General features: G+C 50.7%; 2 protein-coding genes across 9 annotated transcripts in view; one reads left to right on the top strand and one right to left on the bottom strand.

Moving 5' to 3' along the window:
• The window catches only part of Mrps25 (mitochondrial ribosomal protein S25), a 56,695-nt gene extending 49,678 nt beyond the window's left edge, over nt 1-7,017 (top strand). The window contains exon 5 of the mRNA XM_046425524.2: nt 6,365-7,017. Within this exon, the coding sequence (XP_046281480.1) occupies nt 6,365-6,490 (126 nt within the window). The 3' untranslated portion in view covers nt 6,491-7,017. The remainder of the gene's footprint in view (nt 1-6,364) is intronic.
• Nr2c2 (nuclear receptor subfamily 2 group C member 2) overlaps nt 1-22,055 on the bottom strand; it is a 68,776-nt gene that overhangs the window by 19,352 nt on the left and 27,369 nt on the right. For all 8 annotated transcript variants that reach the window (XM_046425516.1, XM_046425518.1, XM_046425514.2 and 5 more), the window contains 2 exons: nt 11,951-12,061; nt 1,320-1,520 (listed from right to left, as the gene is read on the bottom strand). In XM_046425516.1, coding sequence (XP_046281472.1) covers nt 1,320-1,520; nt 11,951-12,061 — 312 coding nt within the window. The remainder of the gene's footprint in view (nt 1-1,319; nt 1,521-11,950; nt 12,062-22,055) is intronic.

The raw sequence follows: 22,055 nt of genomic DNA, 5'->3' as shown, positions 1-22,055 counted from the left end.
CCACAGTACAAAGCCCCCGTCCCACAAATGCATGAATCCTCACTTTACTTTTAATAACCGAAGGGAGGAACCAATGCACGTGTCCACCAACAGACGGGAAGACAAGCTCCTTGCAGTGTGGACACACAGGGACCCTGTTCAGCCTTGATAAATAAGGAAGAGAGTTCGCTAAGTGACACGAGCCAGGCACAGGGACAGAGAATGCACGACTCCACTTCCAGGAGGCGGGACTCTAGAGTCCCCCCAACTCAAAACAGCTGGAAACTAGAGTGGGGGCTGCCAGAGGCTGGAGGGGACATGGGGACGTGACTGCCCAGTGGACAGAGAACAGTGACTTGAAATTTCTTCATCTTGGGCATCTATGTACAGTTCCTAATGGGCACAGCTTCAGTTTGGGAAGGTAAAGAGTGACAGCAGGGCCCCGTGGCCCACATCTGCAGTCCCAGGGACTTGGAGGCTGAGGAACATAAGTTCAAGGGCAGCAACTACTAAGACCCTCCCCCACAATAAAACACAGAAAAGGCTGGGGTGTGGCTAAGGGGTTAGGCACCCCTGGGTTCAATTCCCAGAACCAAAGAAATAAAAGGAAGGGACAGAGATGGACGGTGTCAAAACAACGTGAGCTCAGTTAATTTAATGCTACCGAGCACCTAGAAGTGGAAGTAGGAAACCAAAAATATTTTAAAAATTCAAAACAAATATGAGTTTCACCATGACCCTGAGTGATCACACCTGTGCTAGGCGATCGTGTGACACTGGCCTCCAGCCTGTTCCGAGTGTGGGGTTTGGGAATTCACTGCTGCCAACTCATGCTGAGCAAGGACCCTGCCCCCCTTCGGTGCCGCTCTTCTTGCCCCAACCCACCCTGCGTGGCCAGAGCAGGGACAGACCGGGCAGAGACGCGGCAGGCACTTGGGGCCCTGAGCCACAGCTCACAGGAGCGAGAGAGAACAGAGCGAGGCTCTCGGATCAGGTCGGACGACCTGCCAAGGCAGGAGGACAGCAAGAAGTCGCTGTCTGGGGTGGTCAGTCCGAGGAGGGCCTTTAACGTAGGGCCCAGGGCTGTCCCCAAGAACAACGACCCTCTCCACGGCCTCAGTGCCACCGACTTCTGAGGGTCAGTGCTGTTCTCTGGACCTTGCCACTTATCTGCTGTTTTTTTTTTTTACTCGAGCCAAACCATCAAACCGCCTTGTGCGTGTGTCCCCAAAGGGATCTTCCACGGAGCCGATCTGACTTCCCAGACAGAGGTGAGGACAAGTGAGAAACCCGTTCAGTGACACAAGTCCTGGGACATGCATCCCCAGATGATGGCCTACCTGGATCCTGCCGGGGACGAGGTTGTCGGAGGTGGTGAAGATGAGCTGCTTGGCGCTGGACGTCTCGGGGGAAGCCAGGATCACCTTCCCGGCCCCAGCTCCATCTGGGCTGGTCAGGATGAACTGCTGCTTGGAGGATCCCGAGGCGTCCACTGCGGTGACTATCTGGATCTTCTGTCCTGTCTGCTGGTCTGTCACGATCTGGAAGACAACACAGAGCGCCGTGAGACCCGTGCACTTGCGGGGGCCACTCAGAAGTGGTGACTGCCAAACGGAGTCCCTGTGGGCATGCTAGCCGGCGATGTGTCAGCACCTCATGCAGCGGTGCGGACCAGAGGGGCAGGGCGGTGGCTTCCCAGATGTGGACTGGCACGGAACTCCCTGTACACCAGGGTCAGGTCCTCAGTGTTATTTTTGGAATTAAAAGCCTATTTCTTAACGACGTCAAGACAACAATAAATAACGGATGACAGTTTCACCTTAAAAACAATCCTGGCCCAGGACCGGACTCGGTGGCCGAGCGCCTGCCTGCTCAGCACGCGTGGGCTCGGTCCTCAGCACCACATCAGTATAAAGTATGCAAGTAAAATAAAGACGCACAATTCTAAAAATTCTGGTCCAGGAATAATAAAATGTGGGCAGCTCAGATTCTTTTGAAAAATGTTGCTAATTCAAAAAACCTAAAAATTTGTGAATAAATCACTTCCTGGGCTCTGTAAGCCAAGGGACCCATCTGACTCCCTGCCGTATGACTGGGGCCAGCGGAGGCCTGACACACGCACAGAAGGCAGGACCCTGGGGTGGACTGAGGGCCGCAGGCGCCGACTCGCGAGAAATCCCGACCCCGATTCCTGGAGGCTCCCAGCATTCAGGAGCCACAGCCTCCAGTACCCACACCCTCCAGGGGCCTCACCTTACTGCACCCACAAGATGGCTGCTCGGCGACACTGGCTGCTCTCTGGGCCTGCGAGTCCCCAGCTTGGAGCCCTGGGCTCCTCTCCATCCTGGGACCAGCAGGGCTGCCCCACACTGGAGCCTCGGGGCTGCTACTGCCAGGGTGTGGCAGGGGCATGGGCTGAGCCCTGCGTCACCACCTCTGACAGACAGGACACAGCGCTCCAGGGTCCAGAGCACAAACTCACAGCCCGAGCACAGCGGTGCCAACTGTCCGCACGGACAACCCAGTGATGTTGGTGGATGCAACTGAAATGACACAACCAAGGAAAGACCCTCCCACTAACAGACGTCCACTGAGGGATGTGGGGCACTGTCCTAGGTACGCAGCACAGGCACATAGGCTACAGAAAGCCACTGTGTGCAGGGAGCCACCTCTCTAAAGGGGAACACAGCGTGGCCACGGGCACTGAGGACAGCAGTCCACGGTGAAGGCCACAGAGAACTAAGAAGCAGAAGAAATGACCCTGGGAAGGCGGCAGGGACCTCAGTGGAAGGACCTCCCCGGGGCAGCGGCGCAGGCTGCAGCAAGGGGCTATGCGGGGTGTAGCAAGTCGGCCTGGAGGAGGCTGGGCTCAGCCACCTGCTCCCCTCAGGTAACCTGCCCGGCCAACAGGGGCGTCTGTCACCCACACGCCCTCTCCAGAAAGTGTGCTGTGGGCGCAACGGGAATGAAAGTGCAGGGACAGGTACCGCCACCAGAGGGCCAGCCCGGGACAGCCACGGGGTCACAAGCTCTCCAGGGCTCAAGAGAAGAGCTCCAGACAAGGAGGGGAACCCTCGGCTGCTGCGACCCAGGGCACCGCCAGGCCTTCTGCGAAAGTGACCTGTGGCAGAGAGCTTCATGGGGGGAAGCCTTTAATCCTCCCCTCCCCACTGCTCAGCCGGGGCTACGGGCACAGGCTGGCACATGGCGGCCAGACGCCACCCACGGAAGGCACCCTCCTTAGATCAACAAGACGGCCTTGGAAGGTCTTTGTCACCCTGGGATCTCAAAGTCCAATGTCTGCCTTCCGTCTCCTGCCTCCATTCCCCTCTCCCTGAACTGCTTTCTTCCTTAAGAGACCAAGTCGTGAGGCTGAGCCGAGCTGCAGCCAGGCCTCCTAAGAAATGCGAGGGACACGGTGCTGACATCACAGCATGTACCCTTTACAGGAACTAAGGGGGCCAGAGTGCTAGGTGGTATCTCAAGGGACCCCAGTGTGTCTGTGGCCCACTATGGCCAAATGTCCTGTAGCAGGTGACTAGAGTCGGAGAAGGCGGGTGGTGCCCATGCCCTGCTGTCTGGAGGCGACGCGCTGCCCTCGGCACACGTAGGGAGTGTCTCTTCCTTCCAGGTCCTTCCCAGGCCTTGTGGCAGAGGATGGCGGGAAGAAGCCAAGGGAGCTGGGACACAGGGGTGACTGGTCTGCACAGACACAGTGGCGTTTGGTGGCTGCACATACAGTTCTCCCCCCCTCTGCCTGCCTCACAAGACTCAGGCTCATGCAAATCCAAGACCCACAGCTTTTGAAACCTCCTGCTCACAGTCTGACCTCACTGACGCCTGCAGCCTCCATTTTGAGAGATGACCTACATGAAAAAGAACTAAAGATGCCATCGGAAAAAATAACCCCCGCACCCCCCCGGAACCCGAGGCTGACCACCAGGCACAGAAAGACCAGGCCCAACACGGGCAGGTGCGCTCCTGTGGCCAGGCCTGGGTCAGCGTCAGGTGGGAGGGTGCAGCCACGTCCCTCGTCTGTGAGCAGAACCTCACTCTCCCCTCAGCTCGCTCCACCTAACCCCCAGGACCGGTGACCTTATTGGGAAACAAGGCCTCTGCAGACGTAACCGAGCACAGGTAAGGTCACAGGGGGCCCCGAATCCACCAGCCAGTGTCCCTGTAAGAAGGCCACGTGGCAACGGGGCAGAGACTCTGGATGGTGCAGGTGTAAGCAGGCAGGGATGCCAGGGGCTGCTGTTGGCCACCAGACGCCAGAGGGCAGGGAGCCCAAGAGGGGTGGCCCTGCGACACCTTCGCTTCACGCCGCCGGCCTCCACAACTGAGGAGAACACAGTTGTGCTGCGCAGGCCACGTGTCTGTGATGACCTGCTATGGCAGCCCTGGGAGAAGGACACAGGAGGCCACCTGTCATTTCTTCACATGGAGCAGCAAGTGGCAGGCGGGGAGGCCTGAGGGACGTCCTGCTCTCTGTGTGACTTGTATGGCCCGCCACCTCTCGGCCACTCAGCACGGAAAGAACCAGACCATCAGGGAAAGGCGAGTTCTCGAGTGTGACCGAGTGACAGCTCCTGTGCTGGTCTGCGCACTGTGCCTCCCACGGGCAGCACTAGGCCACACACCTCGGTGATCTTGGGAACAGCAGCCCAGGGGAGGGCTGTGTGTCACACCCAGCCAGCCAGCGCTGCAACTGTCCACGTGACTTCAGGTCCCCCTCCGACCCCACTCAGTCACCCATGAGATGCGCTTCTGTCACCCCCTGCGCCAGCGCTCCGCAGGCTTCCTCAGGTCCAGGGCCGCGTCTGTCACAGCTGGGCACTGACCCGCCTGCAGCTCTACCAGACTCCCCGCTGTGAGGCTCGTGCCACTGACCCTGGGCCTGCCCCTGTGTCTTGTGGCTTTCACTGCATAGTTTTGTGCAGTGTGTGGTGACTTTTAGGGATACACATGCCACCTTACCACAGAGCTGGCCTCTCTACCAAGCCAAGGCCTATCCCAGCTCTAGCCCCAAAGGATCTTGGCGTGACCGGACACCCTGTCATTGTCCCCCACACTTCCCACTCTGTCCTTCATGACAGAAATGAGCTGAGGAAGCGTCTGCCAGGAGATGGCCAACAGGCCACTAGCTGCTGCGTAACTTTTGGCTTCTTAAACCCAGGTTCACTGTTCTCTGGCCACCCTGGGCATGTGTCCCCTCGGCACAGGCACAGGCTGGAGCGGGTGCAGTGCCCACCCCTTTAGATGGGGCCGGCTTGCCCAGTCCTTGCCTTGCTCACCTCCTCCTGCTGCCTGGCCCATCAACACCTGAGCGTGTGGCCTTGGACGGGCTCTGCAGCCGGACAGCGGAATAGACTCTTGCTCCACCACTGCTCCAACTGTGTCGGCCTGCACGAGCTGACCAGCCTGTTTCTACATCTTCATAGAAAAGAACGACGGAACCACCATTTGACTTCCCACTCCTTGGTCTACACCCAAAGACTTAAAAACAGCACACTACAGGGACACAGCCACATCAGTGTTCACAGCAGCACAATCCACAACAGCTACACTGTGGAACCAACCTAGATGGCCTTCAACAGATGAATGGATCAAGAAACTGTGGTGTATACACACAATGGAATATTACTCGGCATTCGAAGAGAATAAAATCATGGCATTTGCAGGTAAATGGATGGAGTTGGAGAAGATAAGGCTAAGTGGAGCAAGCCAATCCCAGAAAACCAAAGGCCGAATGTTCTCTGATAAGTGGAAGCTGATCCCTAATGGGGGTGGGGAGCATGGGAGGAATGGAGGGACTTTGATTGGGCAAAGGGAAGGGGAGGGGGCAGGAGGTAGGAAAGATGATGGAATGAGATGGACGTCATTACCCCCATGTACATGTATGAAGACACGAATGGTGTGAATGTACTTTGTGTACAACCATTTGTGTACTGTGAACTCTAATGCGTTCTGCTGTCATGTACAACAAATTAGAATAAATAATAAATTTCATAAAAAAAGAATGTCTAGAGAAGGGAAATGGTCGTGTGTGAAAGTGCCTGGTACACTACAAAGACGAACAGACCAAGGTACTCAGGTACAACCCGATGTGACACAGCAAGAAAGACAAACCCCACAACATGGGTGGACAAGAGGAAGAGGCCAGAAACAAGGCTCATATCTTCCATGTATGTGAGATTCCAAGAACCAACAAGGCACAGAGACAGAACGCAGGCCACAGGGTGGGACTACTTAACAAGTACAGGGACAGTGAAGTGTTCTGGAACTGGGGTGTGGGGTGTGTGCAGAGGTACTAAATGCCTCTGAATTTCGGTTTAACCTTGTCAGCTTTTTGTCAGTTTTACTGAAAATCGTTTGTTATTTGCAGGTGAACAAAGATTCATTAAAAATGTACATAATAAACTCAGGATATCAACCGAAATCACGTCAACTGAAAAAGGACCTAAGAGGAATCATGAGAATTGCTCATTCAAAACCAGAGAAGGCAGAGTGAGAAGCTTCTGGCAATTAACAAAAAACAGAGTCGGATGATAGTGATCCACATAGATCAATAACACTAAGTGTGAGTGATCTAACACGCCGACTGAAGCAGACCGTCAGTGGGGAGAAGAAACCCAACTAGGTGCTGCCTACAGCACCACCTATACATGTAAAATATATAAACTTTACATTTGACATATAAAACACAGACTGGAATAAAGAGGTACCATGTGAACGCTCATTAAAAGGAAGGGGAAGTAACTGCGATTTTGAACAAGGGAAATATCAGGCATAAAAAGGGGCATTTTATAATGGGGAAGGGATCCATTCTTCAAAAAGGCCTCCGTCTTCAACACGCGTGCACCTAACCAGGGAGGTTGGGTCAACACACCGAGGAACTCAGAGCAGGGCCCAGCGTGGCGGTCCAGTACCCGCCCTGCCCGCACAGGGCCCTGGGCTCGGTTCCCAGCACAACAAACAGAGAAGTAAGGGGTAACAGAAATGACCGAACTCAAGGAGGGATGGAAATGAGTTCTACTTGGAGACGGCACTGCCTCCCTGTCATCAAGGAGGCGATAAACACACAAACACCTGACCTGAAGAGCACTGTCAACTCGAAGGGATCCACACTTACAAAACAACCCATCTAACAGCACCACCCTCCTCAGGCCTCCACCAGTGGAGCTCCGTCCACAGAGGCCACACTGTGACACGAGACACAGAGTTTGACAGGGCACCATACAGAGTATGTTCTCAGACCTCAAGGAGTCAGCGTCAGAAATCAACTCCAGAAACAGGAAGATCACCAAGTATCGAGAAATTAAAACACCACCCTCCCGAAGAAAACACGGATCAAAGAAGAAGTCTAAAGAGAAACTTTAATGACGGGTAAAGCCCGGGGCTCCACGGGAAGAAAGCCAGAGGAGAGGGACACTCCAACATTTCACAGCCACACAGAAGAAGAGCACCGCGAAAGCCAGGCCTCGATTATTTCCTTTTTTAAAATGTGTGTGTGTGTATATATATATTTTTAGTAGCAGGTGGACACAGTACCTTTTTATTTTTATGCGGTGCCGAGGATGGAACCCAGGGCCTCACACATGCGGGACGAGTACTCGACTGCACAGCCCCAGCCCCTTCCTGTTTTAGACATGGTCCCTGCGCGTTTTCTGATGTCCACCTGGTTTCTCTTTCTCCTAAAGCAGGCACTTGGCCAGCGGGCTGGTCTGGGTCATGTCAGAGGGTGGTTCTAGAAAGACCTCCTGTTTTAAATACGCATTTATCCGTTGGTTCATAAAGTGCACTTAAGTATGACAATCAAAGTCACACAGAAAGTCTACTGGATGGACAGTCAGCGGGGTGGGGCAGTGGAAGGGTGGGGCAGTGGAAGGGTGGGACATGAGACTTAAGTAGCATCTACTTGTTACCGAAAAACTAACAATTCCTTTTATTTATTTATTTTTTTTTAAAAATCAAACCCAGGGTGCTTCATCACTGAGGTTTATCCTTAGCCCCGCCTTCTATTTTTTATTTTGAGATAGGGTCTTGCTAAATTGTAGAGGCTGGCCTCAAACTTCTGGTCCTTCTGCCTCAGTCTCCCAAATTGCTGGGATTACAGGTATACAACACCACACCCGGGAAACTTTATTTTTACATATGTACACACACATATGTACATGCACATGTATATACATGTGAGTAAATAGCAAAGTGCAAAATTTGTACAGCAATGACATTATTTCATCTGGCAAACCGACAAGATTAAAAATTACAGCGTGGTGCACACTGGGTTGGTGGGAGTACAAACCGGGACACCTTCTTTGGGGGCGGTGTGGCAAAATGGAATATCAAGCAGCCACTCAAAAAGAGAAACAGGATGTCTAGTATGCACCATACAGAACCATCTCCAAGGACGAGCCACACTTAAGAAGACAGACTAAGGAGCAAAACAACGTCAGACAGTGTTGACATGTCAAAACACGACATATGCATTCACACGTGTCCCTGTGGACTTATATGACAAGACTGACACTGAAGGAATGAAAGGCAACATGCCAACAGCAGCTGCCCCCCCAACCCAGGATACAGCTGTGCAACCCCAGGAAGGCGGGGGACACTCCGCTTTCACTCTGTGCCCACTTTGGTGTGACTCTGTTACACGGGTCTCTGTCACCCTTCCAGCACACACGTGCAACAACTCCTCTGAGCACTCGAGAGAGGAACCAGCACATGGCTGGGGACTGAAAGGGCACAGAGCAAGCAGCTCCAAGCAGGATATGCAGGACACAGCACCAGGGCTGGGGACAGCAGGAGGGAGGGACACGGGGCAGCTGACCAAGAGCACAGCATGAAGTAACAGTGCTGTCACCTGGGCTGATGGGACAGCCACGAAGCCTCACCCTGGAGTGTGAAGATGCCAGACGCCACCCTCCCTCCCAGGACTGAGCCCAGAGTGCGTCAGCACTGAGCTGGGCCCAGACCTTTTGTAACTTTTTCAGAAGGCTCTCACTACATTGCCGAGACTGGCCTCAAACTTGTGAATGTTCTGCTTCAGCCTCTGAGTCACCGGGGTTAGGCATACGACTGTCCTTCCTCTCTTTTTCTGGGGTGCTAGACTTCGAACCAAGGGTGCGCTCCCTCTCCTACTGAGCTAAATTTTTAAGGAACTCTCCAAACCCACAGAGAGGGCAGGAGGGGCTGCACAGCGTCTGCCCAGGCAGAACGAGTCGGCAGAAGTGAGAGCACTGATTATTTCCAGCAGGTAAAATTCACTGTATCACACACTGTCCTTTTAACTTACTTTAATGGCTTCCAAAACATGAATAAAATAATAAAACTGGAACCTCATGTGTGCCGTGTCCTCCATGTCCTCCCATGGCTCCTGCCCTACACCTCAGTGTCCCCAGAAACAACAGCACCTCGACTGCACACCTGGGGCTGATGCCCCACGTACTGCCTCAGGGCCTTCTGAGCCGCCACAGGGACGTGGCGCAAATGGACTCTGGCTCGGCCACACGCACCCCACCCTCTTCTATCCTGCATAACTAAGCGTGTTCAGACCTTGGGCTGATGACATCTTTATTACTTTTTTCTCTATTAAAAATATAACATCAATCCTGGAAAAATAGCTCCATCAGTGAATGAAATGTGGGAATCTGGAGTTTGACAGATAACGGCACATTTCGGTGTTAGTATTTTCTCATTTTGCTAACTGTATTGTGATGATGTAAGAATGTCACTGTCCTTAGATCCAATGCACAGGAGTGATGTCCCCAGTCTGTTCTCAAAGGAACCAGAAAAAAATAAATACGCTCATATTTAGAATGCGACAGCACATAAGTCACAAACCCGAGTGACAGGCACAGTGAATTCGTATGGATTATTTTTGGTAAGTTTGAAATTATGTACAAATAAACCATAAAAATCCACACTGCGCTGGCTTCCTGGGGCTCCACAGGCCTTACCTTACCTACTTATGTCACCTAGTCCCTTCCCAACTTACAGAGTAAGCATTGTCAGCACAACTCTGTCAGCTCACTTTCCCCAGTGGCACAGCTGGGGATAGACGTGACTCGACCCTCGGTCTCTGCACACTCAGACACGTCTCCGACCTGTTGTGTAGCCTGTTTTCCTTTAAAAAACAAAAACCAAAAAATCCTTTCCTGCCCACCTTGTGAGAGAAGCCACCATTTGGAGTCTAGGAACTGTTACGACAACATCAGAGAACTCGTCCCTTCTCTTCCCAGGCCTCAGGGAATGCAAGTTGATCACTAAGGCACGAGCTGGCAGTGAGAACCGCGTGGGACCCTCAGCACTAACTTTGCGAATCCAGAAACCAACCAATAACCTTTATTTTACTTTGAAAACTTCACATAGCCAGTGTGGTGGCGCTCAGCAGGTCCGATTTCAATGGTGGCTCCCAATGGGACACTGTTAATAAACATAAAACTCACACCAAAGGACTGTCTTCCCTAGAAACTGCAATCTCAGCACCAAAGATCTCTCCCCCAAGACTTCTGTTGAGAGGTCCTGAGGGCGTCCCCAGGGGCTGGGCGCCAGCAGGGAAAAGCCTCACTCTACAGATAAGATGGGAGCTGGAGGCGCCCTTAGGAAAACAGGAAGTTCTCCTTAGATAATACAGAGGGAGCTGCAGTCTAGAGACGGACACTACACACCGCGGGTCTCCTGGGGTGGCCACCCCGTCCTTCTCTGCACCCTTATCTGCTTCCCGCCTTCTGAAAACAGTTGCCATTTGAAAAAGTAACAGTGAGCTGCGCAGAGCAAGCTTCTGTGCCAGGGTCAGGAAGAGTCCTGCAGTGAGACCCCAACCCGTCCCCACGCAGGAGGGACTCTCATCAGCAGCAAAGAAGAACAGAGTAAAGGGAGAACGACACGGCTCTGTCAGCCCTAACCTGGGCAAAGACGAACACCCCGTCAGGGTCCTTCCGACTTGCAAACTTGCATTTTCAAGTTCAAATGACAGCTTCTGTGTGTAAGTACATCATGCAACAGACAACAGCATTTAACAACTCGTTTCATCTTACTTATTAGAAACATTTGTAGTTTATAACAGGTTAAGAGCAGGCAGACTGTAGAATTTACCCAGTCACTCTGCATCACTGTCTGCCTGCAGTGAGCTTCCACTACCTAGGACAGCAATCCCTGGTTCCCAAGTACCCGTCACCTGGCATCTCTCACGTGCATGCTGTGCAACTCATGTTCTTCCTGCTGTTCATCTGTGTTCTCACGTTTGGATTTGGCCTTTTGCTTCGGCTGATGTGATAACATTGCATCTTTATCTGTCAGGGTCTGTTGCCCCTTCCTCCCAGCTAGGGCCTACATACCTACCTTCTGAGTAAAGAAACCGTGCAGTGGGCCAGGGGCAGGCTCAGCACCGCCCCTGCTTAAGTGACTAGCGGTCAATGACACCAGTAATAACAGGGATCATACAGAGGTGTACACACTGCACACTGACCTGGGCCAGGCCCTTCTCAGCACTTCATAAGCAGCGTCCCGTTGATCCCTTACATGACCTATGAGGCGGGCACAATATCACGCACATGCTGCAAGTGGAAAACATGAATCTCTGACATTTAACTGCCCAAGACAGCAACAGCGACAGTGGGCTCCCGAAAACAAGCGGGCAGCCCGTGACCAACACAATGCCCATCAATTTGGGAGCAAATGAGTCACAAAATGGTTCTTTATCAGAGTAGTTGAAATAACAGGTCAGAGTTCTTAGAAGTAAGTCAAGCAGGGCTGGAGGGCAGCTCGGCGGGACAGCACCTGCCCAGGCAGAGGCGGCCCTGGGTTCACAGCTGGCCAGCACCACAATGGTCAGTTCCGTGAACAGAAACGTTTCTTCTTTTGTCTTTGAAATAAATGAGGGGGTGGTGTACTTGATGCCCTAGAGGTGCGATTTCCTACAGATTTTGTGTTTGGAAGGACTGGGGGGCAGCAGGGACCCGGGTACCTGAATGCGCTGAGGCGAGGCTACCGCGGAGTCGGTGGAGATGATCTGGATGCGCGGGGAGGGGCTGGTCATCCCTGGAGATTCCGGCCGATGGGTCTGTGTACGCGGTACCTGTGGGCAACATCAGAAGGGGTCAGAAAGCCGCCCAGGGGCCCCACCACCGTGCCTCTTGCTTTTGCTGTGACAAACATGCAGCTCTAAGTGTCAGCGCAGGAGGCAAAGGCAGCACTGAGCCACCGCACAAGAGTGCCCTGGAAAGCCCACCTGGCCGCCGCAAGGCCACTGAGAGTGCGGGAGAAACAGAAGCGTTGGGGTTTGCTCTGCCCGACCTTACAAGAGCTACCAAGCTAACTTTTCGGATATGACCTGGGAAGTTTGCACCTCGAGCCACCGGTAAGGCTTAAGGTGACTGTTTCTAGAGAAAGGGTCCTAACGACTCTGCCAGGGACCATGGACCAGAGGGACCCAGAACTGGAGGGATCAGTGCCTGAGATCAGTGGAACAGGATTGGAAAAGCCCAGAAGGAGCACCGGGGTCTGGGATGTAGTCAGGACCTGCCCAAAGGCGGGGCTCCAGCTGCTCAGTGGTCACCTGGTACCTGAAGTGGGAAGACGTTATTTTCCTTGGCTGAAAGTAGATCATGAAGCAGTACCTTCACAGAACTCCAGAACATGGGAGAGAACGTTTGTTTCTTAATTCATTCTGTGAGGCCAATACTACCTGATACCAAAACCCACAAAGATATAACAAGAAAGAAAGAAAAAAGACCAAAAAAACTACAGACCAACATTCCTTATGAATATTAATATAAAAAATCCTCAACAAAAGAAAGCAAACTAGGGCTGGGCTGGGCTCAGGGCTAGAGCGCTCGCCTAGCATACTTGAGGCCCTGGGTTCCATCCTCAGCACCACAGAAAAATAAAGGTACTGTGTCCACCTATAACTAAAATATAAATAAGTTACATATAAAAAGCAAACCAAATCCAGTAGCATATGAAGGATAACATACCAGGACAAGTGGGGTTCTTCCAAAGAACGCGAAGCTAGTTCAACGTATGAAAATCAAACAGTTTAATACACTATATTAAACAATAAAGGACAAAAGCCACATATGATCATGTCAATTGACAGAAAAGGCATTATGACAAAATCCAGCAACAGAAAGACAGTTCTCATCTTGATAACAGGCATCCACCAAAAAACAAAGAAAAAAGAAAACTTTCCCCCTAAGATGGGGAAGACCACAGGAGGCCCATTTCCCCCACCTCCACCAGCCCTGTACTGCAGGGGCCAGAGGTCAAGGAGGGAGACAGGGAGAGGGAGGGCAGGGCACGCGGGCATCTAGATTGGAAGGAAGAAGGAGACTATCTCTGTCTGCAGATTAAATGGCCTTATATACAGGAAACCTCACAGAATCAACCACCACCACCAACAACAACAAAAAACTGAGAACTGGCAAATGAGTTGCAAGGTCGCAGGGTACAAGACAGACATCCAGCTAATTGTCACATTAGTGATGAACGATCTGAAAGTGACATTAGGTAACAATCTCACTGACTAGAGAAGAATGAGACACTTAGGAATACACTGAACACGGCTAACTAAGATCTGTACTCTGAAAATTATAATCCATCATTGAAGGAAATCAGAGATCACTTAAATAAATGGAAAGAACTTTGTGCTCATGGATTAGATTAGACACTGTTAAGGTGGCCATACTCCCCAGACTGACTCTCAAATTTAGTGAAATCTCTACCCAAATTCTGGATGCTCTTTTATTTCTTTATTTTTTTGGTACCGGGAACTGAACCCAGAGCTCATGGATGCTAGGAAAGTGCTGTACCTCGGTGCCACGTCCCTGGCTCTTTTAATTTTTCCTTTTGAGACAGGTCTTGCTCACCTTCCCAGCTGGCCTTGAACTCTGCCTCAGCCTCCCGAGTAGCTGGGATCACAAGTAAGGGCCACCAGGTTCACCCTCCACGAGTTTTGCATCAGTTGATCAGCTGATCATAAAATTTATACAATTTCCAAATACAAGGAGCCCAGAATGGCCAAGATAGTTGTGGGCAGGTGGGGAGCAAAGCTAGAAGACTCCGACTTCATTTTAAAACGTAATACAAAACCTACAGTAACCAAAACCACGTGGGATCCAGAAATTCTGTTTTGGGGCATTTAATCCAAAGATTTGAAACCACTTGGTGGAAGGCACGTCTGCACTTCCATGCTTAGTGTACCATTATCTATAAGAGCCAAGTTAGGATGGCCATCAACAGTTCAAGAGATGAAGAAATTGTGGTGCATGAATACCACGTTGACACTATTCAGCCTTTTTCAAGAAGTCTCACAATAAAAACTAAGCCCTTGAAATGATGAGCATGTTAATGATTCCACACTGGACTCATAGACCTATCACCTTGTACCCCCAACACAAACTTATCAATCGTCAATTTACAACTAAAAAAAAAAAAAACACACAAAACAAAAAACCCTAGTCTTTCCATGAAGACAAAGACGAATGGAAAAGAACACAGAACTCAGAATGTTTACACGTTCAAGTCATTTAGTGGGGAGTGGCACTGGGGATTTAACCCAAGGGTGTGCCACATCCCCAGTCCTCTGTCATTCCCAGACAGGGTCTAGTTGCTGAGGCTGTCATCCTTGAGCTTTGCCTCTTGAGTTGCTGGGATCATAAGTGTGCGCCTGGCTCAAATGGTTCTTGATAAAGGTGCTAAGACAATTCATCATGTTAGCCACTAGGCAAGTACTTCTAACCACCACCACAGGAGTGTGTATGGCTGTGTGTGTGTGTGTGTGTGTGTGTGTGGTGGTGGTGGGGGGGGTCAGGGTCCTTTCAGTGTTAACATACCTTCTAAGTACTTTGTTTTAGATGGGGCACTCCAGAACCAGGAACCAGCCAAGACCACTCAGGCATGCTGGCGCACCCTTTTTAGGTGATACAGTGTAAACTTTGCTCATTATGATACTAACTTCCCCCCACCCCCAGGAGGCGGTCTTTAGCCAATCTTAGAACACGTAATGTATGAGGAAGCATGACCTTGAACTGAGCATGCTCAGGACAATGTGCCACCCCCATGTGTGACATGTGATGACAAGTCTTTCCTATAGTGAACAGGTCTGAGACTTTCTAATAAAAGCCCCTTGCTAGTAGGGGCGGTGGCACATGCCTGTCATCCCAATGGCTCAGGAGGCTGAGGCAGGAGGATTGCGAGTTCAAAGCCAGCCTCAGCCACTTAGTGAGGCCCTCAGCAACTTAGTGAGACTGTCTCTAATAAAATACAAAAGGGAGCTAGGTTAAGTGCCCCTGGGTTCAATCTTGGTACCACAACAAAAAACAGCAGCCCCTGGGCTTTCTTTGCTCAGGGAGGTGCTGCTTTGAGAGTTCTCTCTAGTGCCCTCCGTACCTGTTTACCTCCTGGCTTTGTAATCTACTATGTTTGGTTACAAATGGGCAAAATAGTCTTTTTCAATCACTGCTGATGAGACAGCTAAATGCGGGAGGATGAACTTGGGACTCCTACCTTGAGACTCCTACAAAATATTAAAACATATCAAAGATCGAAATGTAAAAGTCAAACTACAAAACTCTCAAAAGAAAACAGGTACACATCTGTGAATTTGGATTAGGTGATGGTTTGGGGAGATGACACCAAAAGTATAACAACAACAACAAAAAATGTCAGATAAACTAAACTTCAAAATTAAGAACTTTTGTGTTTCAAAAGACACCACCAAAAAAATGAAAGGGTAACCCACAAAGTAGGAGTAGATTCTTGCAAACCATATATTTGATCCACACATCATACATTAAAAACTATTAACATTAGTAAGAAAAGACAGATTTAAAATGGGTAAAGGAGGAGACGGCAAAGGGGAGGGAAGAGAAGGGAGGAACAAGGGGTGTAAAAAAGACGTGGAATGAGGTGGACACCGCTCCCCTAGGACACATATGAAGACACAAATGGTGCGACTGTACTCTGTGCACAACCAGAGACATGAAGAAATGTGCTCTGTGTGTGTGCTATGACTTGTCATGCATGCTGCTGTCATATAACAAATTAGAATAAAAATAAAAAAACTTTTTAATAAGCCAAGATGTTAAAAATAACAAAATCCTCACACAGAAGGAGGCTGCCTGGTGCTCCAGCTGCAGTGAGTTGGGAATGATCAGATCAGTGGCTTCTTGTGGGTGTTCTTAAAGCCACTGGAATGACACTTCGAGACAGAAGAAAAAAAAAAATTGGGTAAATGAGACATTTCTCAAAAAAGATAAATAAATGGCCAATAAGCATAGGAAAATGTTCAATATCATTAGTTATTAGGAAAATTTACATCAAAGTGACAGCAAGATGCCACTTCACATCCACTACAATGGCTACAAGACAGACGGATGATAACAAGTGCCCACAACCTAAAGAGCCTGGGACCCTCACACACGCGCTGCTGGTAGTGAGAGGTGAATCAGGGACATAAGAACACCCGTCTCAAAAAATGCTGATAAACCGTTGGATGCAGAACGAATAACTTGTAATATCACACTTAAACCTCAAGCAGCATAAAGAAAATAGATAAAATACATGAAAAATTGTCAACATTAACAACTTCTGCACTTCAAGGACAATATCAAGAATGTGAAAAGAAAATCTACCAGATGGTAAAAAATAATTTGTATGTATTTGATAAGGGGTTTGTATCCAGAATATGTGTAGAACCCCTGTAACTTAAGGCCCCCACCATCAAACAGGGTCAAAGGATCGACCAGACATTTCTTCACAGAAGATCTACAAATGGCCCCTAAGTAAGGAAAGACAAAGTCACTGGGAATACAATAAAACCTGGAGAGCGCCCACCAGGACACGGTGACTTGAAAGGCCAGCAAGAGCAAGTGCTGTCAGGAGGAAAGGGAACCTCACACACAGCTGTGGGAACACAAACGTCAGAGTCCCTCTGAAAACCAATCTGGCAGTTCCTGGGAAGCTTACCATGGAGGTAGATCACTTAGCCAGCAGTGCCACTTTTCAAAGAATAAAAACATGTCCACAGAAAAATGAGCTCACGAGGTTCCTAACAGCATTGTTCCTAATTAATAGCTCCAAAGGAGAACTCGATACTCATCAACTAAAGAGCAAAATGGCACACGCCCACAGGGCACACTATTTAGCAGTTATCAGGAGTGAAGTGCTGGCACAGGCTAGGACCAGCCAAGCCCTGAGGCACATGCTAAGCAAAAGACCCAGGCACAAGACAGCAGGCCGGACGGTTCCATTTACCTGAATGTCCAGAAGACAGACCCCTAAACACACACAGTCAGTTAGTGGTCCTGTACGGCTGGGGTGGGGATAACAGGGGGCTGGGGTTTCTTTTTGGAGAAATGAAAATGTTCTGGAATTAGACAGTGACAGTGGTGACAGGTGCATAACCTTGTGGATCTGTGAAAGCCACGAATTGGACACTTTAAATAGGTGAATTAATTGCAGGTCATGTGAATGGCATCTGAGTAAAGCTGTGAACTTTTTTTAAACAATGAACAAAAAACCTCGTTGAAGCCACAGTACAAGGGACTGGGACAGTGGTCACCTCTAAGGAGGAGCCTGAGAGCTCCTGGACTTTTGGGAAATTCTACCCCTAACCCGGTGGTGGTTCCGTGGAAATGGTCTCTGGGGAAGTTCACTGAGTTACACAATGGTAAACTTTAAACGTACATGGAAATCGATCTTTAACGTAACAACTGTACTCAAAAAGTGTTTTGCTGAGACCACAAGAGCTTGCCAAGTCAACAAGCCACAGTGACCACAGTCCAAGCTTTACTTGAGGAGCACGCACTCTGTCACCCTGGAGCTGCGTGCTAGATGCATAGAGCCACGGGCAGTGACCCTGACTTCAAGCCTCCGTGGAGAAGGCTGGAGGGCTACAGGGCAGCGCAGGTGGGGCCCGAGGGCACTGGCCCAGCAAGAGCTTGGCGACCTGCCTGAGCGACAGACAGGGCAACCCCTGAATTCTGGCCTCCTTACTGCCTAGGGGTGCTTGCACATTCTACGATTCCTTTTATATGAGAAGCCAAAAAGATGGCCCGAGAGAAGGCCGGGGTCACAGTGACCATGGGCTCAGCAATAAATTCTGACCCAGAGAATAGCCTGAAACATCTCCGTGATTCCGCGTCAAAATGCTTAATTCGGGAAGTGACAGGGTGAGAGGAAAATGTCTGAGACCCCCCCCCCCCCACTCCTGAGGCTTTACGAGGAGGTGGCTCCCGAGTGGCAGTTTAGGCTCGGTCCTTCCCACAGTGAGGCTCTGATGGGACACCTTGACAAAGCCCCACAGTGGTGTGAACTCAGTGCAGCACTGCGACCAGCCAGCCAGGCGGGCAACCTCCTCTCCCCGAGAAGCAGGCGGCTGAGAGTCGCTCAGGACTGTGATAAAGGGGCCACCTGGTAGCAGGACACCAAGACACTGGAGGCCTTCCACTCGCTGAGAATCTTTCCCACCTGCCACTCTGCTGGCAGTCAAGATGGGCCTCCGCTTCAGCCCACTTTCTGCCCCTGTGACAGCTCAAGGTGCCGAGGACAGAGTCACTCAGTTTATGTGGATGTGTGAGTGCCTGCCTGGCGGCACCCAGGTGTGTGCCAGGCCCTGGTGAAGACATTTGCACTTTCAACAAGAAACTTTCAACAAGAAAGAGTGCCGAGGATTCTCTCAACACCACAGGCACGCGGTGGGACAGTGGGTTGGCTGTGGGCCTTCAGGGCACGGTGTCCAGCTCAGGAGGAAAGGGAGAACCCACCTGCTCATCTCACTTCCTTTGCACGGTGAAGAAGGCTCCCCACACACGCCTGCTGTCCCAGAGTGGACCACGGCCTGGTCCCCTTGCCAGCCCTTCCTGGCCTCCCAGGGGATGACGCCTTCCCCTGGGCTCCACGGCCTGCGTCTCCGCTGTCTCCCAGGAAGGCTTCCTGTCCATGGCTCCTCAGAGAGGCAGGCCGAGCCCTCCTTCTGTTCCAGGCCCTCGGTGAACCTTAGGGAAGCAGCAGGGAGCCTCAGACCCTGGGCCTCCACTCGCAGCTCTGCCCATCAGCCACCCGTAGGTGTGGCTCACCCAAGCAGGCGGGGAAGCCGGGCAGGTTTCTCCCCAGTGGGAAGCCCCGTGTCAGTCTGGGTCAGCAGCTTCTCTATCCTGTCCCAGCATTAACCCACCTTGGGGGTGTTTTGTTTGTTTTTATTTTTTAAGAAATAAATACTAGGAAATCATTCTGGGTTCCCAGGCAGTCATTTGCTGAAAGACATACATCCATGTTGACGAAGGTGCTCGACACAGTCGATGGTGCAGACCTTACGATTTCTCGGTCTCCAGTGTATTCTGGGGTGTGCTGGCCACGTCCCCCCAGTCACCATCAGGGCGGCGGAGCTCACACCAGTGGACACCCAGCGCACAGACCCACATCTTACAGCCGCAGTGGAGACCCTCCCACTCCCCCTTAACACTTCCCTGGAAACGAGGTAAATGCCTGAGGGGGTAAGCATTTGGGACAGCGGCCACCTTCAGGGACACATGGGACACATCCTCCTTTCTTTATTTCCAAAGGACCATTAAACAGCAAGGGTGCGGAGGGGTCATTGGGCAAAGAGTCCACCGGCTCTGCGTTGCAAGCTGCACCACAGACAGGGACGGATGATGGCTGCTGGGCTTCAGAGAGCTTCCCCTCAGCCCACAGCGCTCAGAGCTTGGGAGGCCGCCTGTGAGCCTGCGCCCAAGGATTACTTCTCTGGATGGCCCCTAAATCCTGTTCTTCTTTACGGTAAGTCAGTGAAGGAATGAAACTAAACATTATAAATGGCCATCACTTATACCAGACTCGATTTTCCAGCTTTGTTATTTTCTAGCTGTTCATTTGGTTTTCATATTTATTTTTTAGTTTTAGGTGGACACAACATGTTTACGTTATTTGTATGTGGTGCTGAGAATCGAACCCAGTGCCTCACGCATGCTAGGCGAGCGCGCTACCACTTGAGCCCCAGCCCCAGCCCCCCGTTTGGTTTTGAAAAAGGGAAAACTGTACCCCTCAATTTCTTGGCATAAAAACAAAGATCCAAAGTCAACAACTACTTCCCATCATTACGTAACAACAACGGTTAGGAGCAGCACAGTTCCGAGTGCTTTGGTCACAGGTAGATTAACCTGTCACAAGAAAGGACAAGCAGACAGCTCCCGCCCCACCTGATTTCGCCAGTGTACCCTAACGCCACCTGGCCAGGAGCTTAACCCAGCAGCACACACCACACTGAATTCCTTCTAATACACAATGGTGTCAGAATCCTCTGCTGTTCTACCAGCTGCTTTAGGAACACGTGCCTACTGAAATGCACCCTGTGACACAGAGGCTCACCCAGAAGCAGGAAGGGGAGAGCCGGCAGACCTGCAGTCCTGTTGTCACACTTACCATGCCAACGGCTCCTGCAGCTTTATTTACATTTTCCCTCAGCAGCCTCCAGGCCAAGCAGGGCCCAACAAGGGAATTCACAGGCCTGAGCTTCCAACCCCACCAGTGCAGATTCCAGACCAGGCTGTTCAAAGATGCCCTCTCTGTGACCCCGCTCTGCTGAAGGTCAAGTACACTATCACTCCCTGTAACCAAGGAAGCAAAATAGACATGCTCCTGCTGTGTCACCAGCTGCTGAAGCAGCCTGTCTTATTAACAACAGGATTAACTGCTTCTGGAAAAGACGCACCCTGCTTTACAAAGTTCTCCCTTCACCCAGATTGCTGCCTTTGCTCAATTCTCTCCTGCAGCCTCCTTCCGCTTAGAGATCACCTTCCCTAAGGGCTCACAGAACATCACCATGGGGTCCAGCCGGTCAGAGCAGGTTTAAAACTGTAAGGAGGGAAGATCTGGAGAACCAGATGATCTGCACACAACACCTGCAGCCTCACACGAGGCAGGCTGATGTTTTCACGAATCCAGGGTCTCTGAAGGTTCCTCTTTCAGCCAAAGGGAAGACAACAACCTAAACACAAGAACAGGGCCAAGGCTAGGGCTCAGCGGTGGAGCACCCACCTAGCACGTGCGAGGCCCTGGGTTCAATCCTCAGCACCACATAAAGATAAATTAATGAAATAAAGACAGACAGGCGCGCACACACACACACACACACACGAATACCCACAAGAGTGACAGAACTGAGCTAATCTCCTACATCCAGTTGGTGGAAACCAAGAGAACTGCAGGCCCAAAGAGAGGCTTGAGTCTCAGTCTCAGGCCCCCAAGGTCACTGAAGAAAGGGACCTCCTGAAGTCACAGTGAGGGTACAGGTGGGGCTGTAAGTGACCGAGATTCTGAGGCTTTCAGACAAGAACACCTGTCACTAAGCCAGCCTGGGCAGTCTCCTATTGGACACGGAGACTCGATACCTGGGTTAATATGCAGCAAACAACGCATGAGAAGATGTCACCACAGAACAGACTGCACGGAAGCCCAGGGAAGGAGCCGGAGGAAAGAGGTTGTGAATATGCTTCCACAAGGTTGCAGCAGGAGGCTGAGAAAGAGGATGTATTAAAAACAAGTTCACACTGAGATTCACCACAAACTTCAACTCGGACACCAGTATGCACACTAACTTAAAGCAATGCAGTTCAACAAATATGGCACCCACTTTCCAGATTGTACCACACACCCAGGAATCTCAATCCAAAAGGGAAAGACATGACTTGGTTTTTTGAGCAGGTAAAATAGGAGTCGTTCCATCTCCACAGCTATTTGAAGTCTTTTTTTTTTTTTTTTTTTGGGGGGGGGGGGTTACTGGGGATTGACCCCCAAGGCCCATATCCACTTAGGTACCTCCCCAGGCCTTTTTATTATTATTTTTTAAATATATTTTTTAGGTGTACATGGACATAATATCTATATTTTATTTATTTATTTTTCTGTGGTGCTGAGGATCGAACCCAGTGCCTCACTCATGCTAGGCAAGTGCTCTACCACTGCACCACAACCCCAGCCCCTTATGTTTTATTTTGAGACAAGGTCTTGCTAAGTTGCTTTGAGCCTCACTAAATTGTTGAGGCTGGTCTTGACCTTGATCTTCCTGCATCAGC

Source organism: Marmota monax, unplaced genomic scaffold (genome assembly GCF_021218885.2).
Source record: "Marmota monax isolate L192 unplaced genomic scaffold, Marmota_monax_Labrador192_F-V1.1 WCK01_AAM20220418_F8-fsc00028, whole genome shotgun sequence".
Taxonomy (NCBI): domain Eukaryota; kingdom Metazoa; phylum Chordata; class Mammalia; order Rodentia; family Sciuridae; genus Marmota; species Marmota monax.
The sequence above is the reverse complement of the archived record's forward strand: the minus strand, read 5'-3'. Positions and strand labels throughout refer to the sequence as shown.